The sequence below is a fragment of the Aegilops tauschii genome, chromosome 6, assembly GCF_002575655.3.
Source record: "Aegilops tauschii subsp. strangulata cultivar AL8/78 chromosome 6, Aet v6.0, whole genome shotgun sequence".
NCBI classification, from domain to species: Eukaryota; Viridiplantae; Streptophyta; class Magnoliopsida; order Poales; family Poaceae; genus Aegilops; species Aegilops tauschii.
The window spans coordinates 22,507,775-22,518,019 of record NC_053040.3 but is presented as its reverse complement, the minus strand read 5'-3'; the positions used below and the strand labels follow the sequence as shown (position 1 = coordinate 22,518,019).

The window sequence follows — 10,245 nt, the reverse complement described above, 5'->3', positions numbered from 1 at the left end:
ATAGCATTAAACTTTTGGATCCAATCGGTCCCTTACGGAATAGCGCATAAACTAGGGTTTAAGCTTCTGTCTTCTCGCAACCCATCATCTAATAACTACTCCACAATGCAATCCCTTAGGCCCAAATATGGTGAAGTGTCATGTAGTCGACGTTCACATGACACCACTAAGGGAATCACAACATACACACTATCAAAATATCGAACACATATCAAGTTCACATGGTTACTTGCAACAAGATTTCTCCCGTGACCTCAAGAACAAAAGTGACTACTCACATATGATAATCATGCTCAAGATCAGAGGGGTATTAAATAACATATTGGATCTGAACATATAATCTTCCACCAAATAAACCATATAGTAATCAATTGCAAGATGTAATCAACACTACTAGTCACCCACAAGCACCAATCTATAGTTCCGGTACACAGATTGAACACAAGAGATGAACTAGGGTTTGAGAAGAGATGGTGTTGATGGAGATTGCCTCCCCCAAGATGGGAGAGTTGTTGGTGATGACGATGACGATGATTTCCCCCTCCGAGAGGGAAGTTCCCTTGACGGAATCGCTCCGCCGAAGGGCAAAAGTGCTCCTGCCCAAGTTCCGCCTCGAGACGGCGGCGCTCCGTCCTGAAAGTCCTCTCCTTAACTTTTCTAGGTCAAAATGACTTATATACCAGAAGATGGGCACCGGAGGTGGGCTGGGCTGAGCACAACCCACCAGGGTGCGCCTGGGGGGCCAGGCACGCCCTGGTGTCTTGTGATCACCAGGTGGCCCCCCTCCGGTGGTTATTTGCTCCAGTATTTCTTATTTATTCCATAAAAAATCCTCGTGAAGTTTCAGCTCATTTGGAGTTGTGCAGAATAGGTAGCCTGACATAGCTTTTTTAGGTCCAGATTTCCAGCTGCCGGAATTATCCCTCTTTGTGTGTACCTTGCATATTATGAGGGAAAAGGCATTAGAATTACTCCAAAAAGCATTATTATGCATAAAAACATTATAAATAATAGTAGGTAAACATGATGCAAAATGGACGTATCAGCGCCGCCCCTCCTCTGGCGACACGGGGGATGCCTCCATAGCGCCGCCGCGGTCCTCCTCCCACCCTCCCCTTGTCTCGCCGCCACTCGAGGGTCTCCGGCAAAGGCCGCTCGTGCCCCAGAGAAGGTGGCGGCAGGGCGCATCTTGTATTTCCCGCGGCCGTTTTCGTCGTCAGAGGAGGGCGTCGTGGCGTGTTGGATCTGGCTGCTCGGAGGAGGGCGGGCGGGCGGCGGCTTCTCCTCGACACGGAGGTGGCGGCTCGGAGCGTCGTCTGTGGCGCAATGTGGAGCTGGGGCTACGACCGTTGGCCCGCGGCTGCGTGGCGAAGGTGCGGGCCTGATTTTGGCCGGCGCGTGGGGAGCGGCTGCGCGGTTCTTTGTCAGCGGCCGTGCGTGTGCGCGGCACCTCCCGCCTGCTTGACACCGCATCTCCTCGCATGGTGGTCGTGGGAGGCTCCTGGCTATGTGTTGGTGGGTGCTCCGGGCGCCCAGATCCGTATCTCCTCGCATGGTGGTCATGGGAGGCTCCTAGCTATGTCTTGGTGGCTGCTCCGGGTGCCCAGATCTGGGTCGTGCGGGTCCACGGCCAGCGAGGATGGTGGTGGTGTGGCCGCGGTCGTCTAGTGTGGTGGTGGCGGTGCTGTGATGTTTGGCGTTGTGGTAGTGCAGAAGTGTGCTGGATTTCATGGCTACCGGCCGCAGTGGAGTGGGAGGGCGTCGTGGCAAATCGGTGGGTAACCCCTGCTCTGTTCGGAGCTGGCGATGGCAACAGCTGTGGGCGCCGCAATCCTCCTTGGAGGCGTCGCTGTGAGCCTGCTGTCCCTCCTCTTCGACCCCGGGGAAAGCCCTAGTCCAGGTCCTCCTGGTTTGGATGATGGCGTTGCAACATGCATCGTGTCCCTTTCTGAAGGCATCATCTTGGAGTCGCACTGGGTTGGTAAGATTGATGGTTGCTTGCTGCTGGGATGCAAGGAGGTGCTTCTCCATCTGCGTTATCTAGGCTCGGCCACTCCTTCGAGTCGTTTCGATTCTTCCTTCCGAAGCCGGGTTAGCGGGGTGTGATCCTCTCTGGACCACCTCGTTCCTGTACGACACCTCTCCCCTCTGCGGGGTGTTGTTGGGTGGCGACCAGATGGCCAACGTTCAAGGCTCTCCTTGCTTGGTCAGATGAATATGGAAGTTGAGATCCTGGGGGAAACCCCTAGCCTAGGTCCTCATGGTGCGGATGGCTGCGACGCACTGGTGTCGCGGCCCTTCTTGAAGGCATCATCTTGGGGTCTGCTTGGTTGACATGTGGGTGGTGCTTGCTGCGGGATGGTAGTGGTGGTGGTGCGGCCGGATGAGTCGACGCCGGTATGGTGGTGTCAGTGTCACCCCTGTTGCTGTGCATGCTCAAGACCTCCCATGGCTGCCATTGTGGTGCTGCGAGCTTCGTGCTCTTGGTGTTATCTTGCTTCATCTTTGCTCAATGATGCTGCAAGATGCCTCCCCAACCTACTAATCGTTACCGAATTTTCATGGCGGAGTTCCCAGTCAAGGTTCGTGCCTGCTACTCGTTGATTGTGGATGCTCCTCTGTTGCGCCATGGTATTTGGTACGCACGCCGGTGCAGTGCGTTAGGCGGCTTGCCGAGTCTTGGTATTGTGATCCTTCGACGGCCCCCCTCATCTACTTGTGTCTCTCGTGGTGTTGTCCTTGGTCTGCTAGCTAGGCGTGCCTTGTCTGGGGCGTCCATTTTGCTATTCTCTTCTTGTTCTACCCTCTCTTGTACGGTTTTTGGCCTTGTCTGTGCCGTCCATTTTGTTGTTCTACCCTCTCTTGTACGGTTTTGCCTCGGTTTCCCTCATAAACTGGATCAATCTTCCGGCATTAAAATATATTCAGGCGGGGAGTCCCCCCCCCCCCCCCCCCCCCCCCGCCCGGTTGACTATTTCAAGAAAATTATCATCATCTGATTTCTTTTCAGTGATATGTCCCCCCAAGAAAATCTGAACTGAAAGTAAGCACTAGAGCAGATGAGTACTGCTACTTCAAGTCAGCTTGTAACAGAGGTTCTTGGCCTTTCGCCTTGCTACTTTTCAGAAACGAACTGACTTCAGTGATATGCCCCCCCCCCCCCCCCCCCCCCCCCCCAAAAAAAAAATCTGAACTGAATGTAAGCACTAGAGCAGATGAGTAGTGCAAGTCAACTTGTAACAGAGGCTCCTGGCCTTTCGCCTTGCTACTTCCCTTCCACGCACTTGCAGTTACATAGGGTGTAGCAATAGCAGGCTCAGCCATGAGCAGACATACGACAGGGTAGAAAATATGCTGACAACAACGGCAGGATAATTTCCACATACAACAAAATCACACCAAGTCCGACTTCATACAATCTTATAGTTAACCATATAATTCAGCAGGAACTATGTGTGACAAACTGACACAACTATCATTGTCGGATCAAGGCCAACGAGTACAGACCAGCTGGTTCTGTCCTTCCGGATGACAACATTATAGACAAAACAGACCCAAAGGTGGACCAACTTAGTGGTCAATTGTCGAGTTCGCATCACAACCTCAGCACCATCTTGAATCATCAACGCATAAGCCTGACCTCCAGCATTTGCTTCAACCGCTTTTTGTAACCCTGCTCTATGCGCTTGAACTTGCAGTACGGCCTTGTTCCACCATCTCCTCAGCCTCGTTCTCAACACCTGTTCAGTATCTCAAGGTTATGCATGTTCAAACTGCATACATTCAAGAGCTTGTGAGCAAAGAGGAACAGCAAGATTGGTCCTATCATTGGGCAGTACTCGGTACACTGCTTAATTAAAAAGCACGTGACAAATCAGAATAGATGCGATGTAAATTGGGACCTAAAACAAACGACACACAATAAATGGGAAATCCACCTTCAAGCCAATTGGTTTATCGACCACAAAGACTCGCTTGCCTTTATCTCTTGATATAAATGTAAATTGCAGCACAAATTTGAATACATAGACAGACAAAGGCATAGGCATGTAAAACATAAGCAAACGAATCCTAACAGAACTTAAAAGTTGTAAAATAATTCTCCATAAATGGTAGCTTCGTGTTGCAAGGTTCATAAGAGTCCCAAATTTCTAACTTAACTCTCAATAGTTGATAAGACAATAAACTATGCGTGTGCTCTGTCATCCTACAAAAACTGATTGCTTGAATTAGACATGTGCCTCGATTGAAAGACTAAGGTAAAGGAAGGTCAAAAGTTTAAACAGTCCAAACAAATATGGGTGCCCTAGTTCATTTTAAATCAAACAACTATTAAGCACAGGCTGATAAGCCGTTCTTATGGCAGGTCCATTGAGCAAAAGTAACAAATTTCACCACTTCAACTTTACTCATATCATATACATGAGGAGCACTACTGGTGGCGATGGCTCACGCAACTTCAGATAAATATATAGGTATATATATGACAAAAAAGAAAGGCCCCTCCATCTTCTTATATTTATCGAAAGAAAATAAGATAAGGAAAGCTTTACTTGAACAATCAAACATTACCTGGATTTAAAACTTGTATCCCTTATCCATTAGCTTCACCAGATCGAAAAACATTTCTCCAAATCAATTGTTGCCATCTAGAGTTTTTTTACTATTCCATGAGGCCTCTAGAATGCTACTTATAATGTGGAAAATCCATTGCTTTGTTTGTCCTTAAAATGGCAATTAGAACAGGCAAACAAATATATAACAGCTATGCTCCTGAGCTTGATTAGCCTTGCAACAAGCACAGCAAATGTAGTACTTTTTTAGGGAATAAGTACAGAAAAAGTAACTACCAAACAGTAGTGTCAACAAGAATTAATCATAGTAATGAACTATGAAGCATCCTACAAGGTGTAGTGTGAAACCTATGGAGGAAAGAGAATAAGTAGGACAAAGCAAAATGTTTACCACTTGATATTGTAGGTGACGACAGCAACGACGGTGGGAAGTTGCTATATATATATATGGCCCATACTGTGATGCGACCCTCTCAAACTGGAATGTTTTGATGTCCAGCGTGAAAGTGCCTAGATCGGGTGAAGGGAATTCTCGCCAACAACGCAGAAGCAAGTACCTTCCGCTTGAACCCATGAACCTGGACCCAGTAAAATCCAGTGGGATTGTCTTCTCCAACCTCCACTCGCTGGAACTCTCACCATTGTTTCGCTTAATTAGATAACTGATGCTATTATATGTGTGACCCGGATGCACAAACATCCCAGTGATGCCTTCCCCTGCTTCCACAAAGGCAATATCCACATCACGTTCCGAAGAACCTCTCGCTTCAGGTGGGAGGTCAGCAAGAGAGAACTCCATTTTCCGTGTGTCTAGCACCAGCAACTTTTGCCTGCACTCTGTCACCCCGTAGAAGCAGCCATACGCGTACCGGCACTGGTTGAAGAAGGCAAATCCTTCAATCCATGGACTAGGCCGCCATTGTCCAGTGCTGGATGAGAACATGATTGCTCCCAGCCAATTTCCCCACTGTGAGATCGAGACGACTGTGAATGATGTCTCTTCCACGGCCTCCTCCTCGTCGCCAAGGAAGGTCTGCCATCCTGTCCTTAGGTTGTACAGTGAAGCCCAGCCCTCGAATTCAGGGATTGGGGGAAGCAGGAGGTACCGCCGGTGCAAGGGGTCGCACACTGCCAGGGAAAGATCATGGAAGGGATGTCTGCTGATGAGGACGCGGCCGTTGCGGACGTCCTCGATGTCCCAGTAGTGGGCGTGGGTGAAGTAGGGATCTCTGGTGAGGAAGGACAAGGAGAAGTCGGCGGCGAGGGCGACGGCGTCGGCTGCGGGCGCGGACGGATGAGGCCGGATTGCGGGGATGAATTCTCGGCCGTGATCGAGGAAGCCGAGGAGGGGCGGGGCATGGAGCTTGCGGAAGCGCCGGAGGAAGGAGCGACTGGCGACGAGACGGTAGAAGGAGACGCAGGCGGCGGAGGCGCGGATCAGATCGGTTGGCGTGGGCAGCAGGAGAAAGATCTCTTCCACGAGCTCGTCGTGGATCGGCAGCGGTGCCGTCCCCTGGAGGCCGTGGCGCGGCGGAAGCAGACGAGCACGGAGCTCGCGCCGGTGCTCGGGCCTGGCCGTCGCGGCGCCACCCATCCCGCCGCCGGAGAACGAGGAGCTAGCCCGGAAACCCTAGCTCTGCTCAGCACGGGGGGAGGTGAGGAGTGTGGGGATTTGGGGGAAAGTGTCCATTTCTGAAGGAGCGGTGTCTTTTAGATGACTGGGCATGTGAAGAATCGGTGTCCATTTCTGAACAAGTTTTACCAGTGACACATGTGAATGTAGGAGTATATTTTTATGAAATTATATATGAAGAAAAGTGCATATAGATGATTTTTTTTATTCTGATTTTGCTATTCAACAGTTGTTTGCAAATAAGAATTGGGTATGTCAATTCCAACATGAGAGCGGCACATAGCACCAATGCCGAGACAGGGCGCCGTGGTGAGTGGCAGTGAGGCAAGGGGACGCCAGCGAGGACGACTCAACCCACCGGAGACGAGGACGACGCAACGTTGCTGGTGCAGGCGAGGACGGGAGTTAACAGGTACATGGTCGGGGCCTTTTCATTTTGCATTGCCGCTCAGATTGGATGGTAGTCGAGTCTGAGAGGTTGAAGATGAGGAAAACGGTTGGAGCTTGAAGATGGCTCACAACAGTTGGATCTCAATCGGACGGCTAAGAAAATTGTCTGGTTTTAATAGAAAAATCAGACAACTGATTAAAATCAAAGCATGGGTACATAGTTTATGAGCTTACATGGAAGATAGCCAGGGTTTCATCGACCCAGTTGCGATTTTCTAATAAAAGACACAAGCTAACATGTGTGCCACCTCGTTCACTTCTCTTCGGAAATGCTTAAATTTAACCTTCCTAATTGATCGCGAGATCTCCACGCAAACCGCATAAGTGGCAGTCGCGGCATTCCACCATTCTTTCTGGCCCGAGCATGCCCGAATCACTTCCAACGAAATCCCCTCCTTTTTCACATGATTACACCTTGGGTATGACATTAACCTTAACATGTCTAGGGCTCAGCTTGCACATTCCTCCTCCTTCCTGCAACCTTCATTGCATTCACCATAATAGCCAAAGTAGACATCGAGCATCGATGAATATGTGGAATTGGCTCACAATCCATCATTTTGCATAACCATTTATTTAACCACCATAGTTGAAAATTGTTTCCATTTGTTCTGGTGGATTGGGGGATTGGGAAAGGCATGAGGTACCAACGGTGCAAGGGGTCGCACAACACCATCACCCCGAGGCGATTTTTCCATTCTGTGGTAGGCTTTGTTGATGAGAACACGTTCATCTCATACGTCCTAGATGAGGAGAAGAATTAAGCAGTGAGGGCGACTGTGATGGCGGCCGACATGGAGGGGGTACTACGTGACGGTGTCCCAGCTAAGGGGTCTCTCACCACATCGCCTCCCGGCCTGAGGAGTCGGGCCAAGGACCCTACTTGACGTATACTCCACGAAGCTAGATTCGTAGAAGACTCGGATTCCTCATACATAGCCTCCTAGGATATTGTGACCCTAGGACCCCTCCCCCCCCCCATCTATATAAACCCATGGGCTAGGACCGTAGAGGGCACACAACAATCTATAGGTAGACATTTGTATTTTGTACTTACCCCAACACAACAGACACAAGCAGAACGTAGGGTATTATCTCCTCGGAGAGCCTAAACCTGGGTAAAACCTTGTGTCCCTATTACCATCGTATTTAGATGCTTAGCTCGTGATCCCCTACCCAAAGATCTGTCGGATTTACCTTCATCACTACACAATGGAAGGGGTGCAAGAATCAGTTTCCAAGGAGGGGCGTGTTGACACTAATTTTGTCCAAATAAAATAGGGTGCAATAAATATTATTATAATATATTAAGGTATTTCGAACATTTTATGGTCAGCGTATGGAAGAATACAGTTCCTTGGTCATAAGTACTGCAAACATTTGGGAAAAGAAATATTATATGATTTTTTGGCTCATGACTGATGGTCATATAATTTGTTTTCTTATAATTCGAAACGGAGGTGATACCCCCTCCGTTTCATAATGTAGTGCCTATAGATTTTTCTAAAAGTCAAATGTTACAAACTTTGACCATATTTATAGAGAAAAATAGGTACATCTAGAATATCAAATGCACATCATTGAATACATCATGAGTTATATTTTCATAGGGTACGTGTTTGGTAGTGTAGACGTAGACAATTTTCTCAATAAACTTGGTCAAAGTTGACAAAGTTTGACTTTTAGAAAAATCTATATGTACTACATTGTTGAATGGAGGGATTATAACATAAGAGACTTATTATCATCGTCTGTTTTCTTTTCAGAGACAAACTGACTTCAGTGATAGAACACCACCAAAAAATCTGAACTGAATGTAAGCACTAGAGTAGATCTGCAAGTCAACTTGTAACAGAGGCTCTTGGTTTTTCTCCTTGCTACTCCCTCCGTTCGAAATTACTTGTCGCGAAAATAGATGTATCTAGAACTAAAATACATTTAGATACATCCATTTCTACGACAAGTAATTCCGAACAGAGGGAGTACTTCCCTTCCACACACTCTTGCAGTAGTAACATCAGGTGTAGCAATAGCAGGTATAGCCATGGGCAGATGTACAACACAGAAAATTTCCTGACAACAACGGCAGGATAATTTTCTCCACACAACATCACACCTAAATGGTCTTCTTAACTAGCCTCTAATACGACGAAACTAAATGTCGTTAATGCCCTTGACACATTATAAACACACAGCCAGACTGTAGGATCAAGGCTCACGGGATAAAATACTCCAGGTTCTACACCTCTGTAACACTATGCTGCCTAATTTTAGAGGCCTTCCAATCAATTAAGATATCCAATTAAACTTAGGTCACCTAATTTTGATCGGCTCAATAATTTCTCAAATCTCTCTCATTCAATTCTTTTACGTTGTGCACTATGCTTCCAACTTTCAAGGCCTCGTAATTAATTGAGGTCTTCAATTTAGAAATGAGTCACCCGATTTTGACCAGGTCAACAATTTCTCAAGAAGCTCTTTCATTAAATTCTTTTAATTCACTATGTTTTTTACTTTCGAAACTCTTTCACTCGATTGAGATATTCAATTTTGAATTTAGTTTACGGTTTTGATCGGGTCAACGATTTTTTAATCAATCAGTAGCAAGCCTGTAAACAATTTCGTGCACCCTCCCATCATCTAGAAAAAAGAAGCGCTACCGTGTGATACTGTAGCACCAATATAATACATGCAGCAACCGATGCAGAAATTTCTCCAAAATATCAGTTGATTAGCGGATAACACAGAATCACGCCGCGAAAGGCCCACCAAATCACTACATTATAAATATAAATAAAAGACCCTTCATCATCGCCCTCACCCTCCAAACCAAATATTCCATCAGTTACAAAATATATGGGGCAATAGTTTTTTGGAAAGTCTAATTTCTCTAACTTTAAGTAAGAAAGCAAGCTCGTTCAATTGAAATAGCTTCTTGCCAAGTTCAGAGCCTAAAATATCGACGTCTACGATATTAAACAAAAAAATATGGAAATTCTTTTTATAATGAATCTAATGATACCGATATGATATTATGGATTTGATATATTTATGTGTGAATTTGATCAAACTTAAAGAGATTTGACTTTTCACCATATATTTTAAAACAGAGTGAGTATTTTTTTAAGAAACCCAACAACACCAATGACATGACAAAGCGCGCCCAACCCTTCTAGTTACAAATCAAATCAGACTCAAACATAGACCAACTTAGGGCATCTCCAATGCTGGCCTGCAAATTTGCTCTCGCATTCGTGGGCGGACAGGGGACCAGTCTGCGGACACGGATGCGGGAGGCGGCAATCCACCACTACCCACATACATTTGAACCACTATTTGAACTAACCGGACGAAATCCATGCAAACACGACGGATTTCATATAAATTAGGACGAGATTCATTACATTTCGAACATGTTTCATCCAAAACGGATAAAATTCATTAGATTTTTTTATATAAACCGGACTAAACCCTACTCTAAACCTAATCTAAATTATCCCCGGCGCATGTTCCCCATGTCCGCCATGAGCCCCAAGAGCAGAAGCTCCGGCTCTTGGCTTTGCCTTCTCCAGTTACGCCTCAGCGCTC

At 46.9% G+C, this 10,245-nt stretch overlaps 1 protein-coding gene across 1 annotated transcript; it reads right to left on the bottom strand.

The window, feature by feature from the left end:
• Nucleotides 1-3,350: 3,350 nt before the first annotated feature.
• On the bottom strand, nucleotides 3,351-6,267 carry LOC120966761 (uncharacterized). The gene is made up of 2 exons (XM_040393285.3): nucleotides 4,966-6,267; nucleotides 3,351-3,740 (listed from the first exon to the last, which is right to left on the bottom strand). The coding sequence occupies exons 1-2, from the start codon at nucleotides 6,166-6,168 to the stop codon at nucleotides 3,450-3,452; spliced, it is 1,494 nt and encodes a 497-aa protein (XP_040249219.1). The 5' UTR covers nucleotides 6,169-6,267; the 3' UTR covers nucleotides 3,351-3,449.
• Between the last annotated feature and the right edge of the window lie 3,978 nt (nucleotides 6,268-10,245).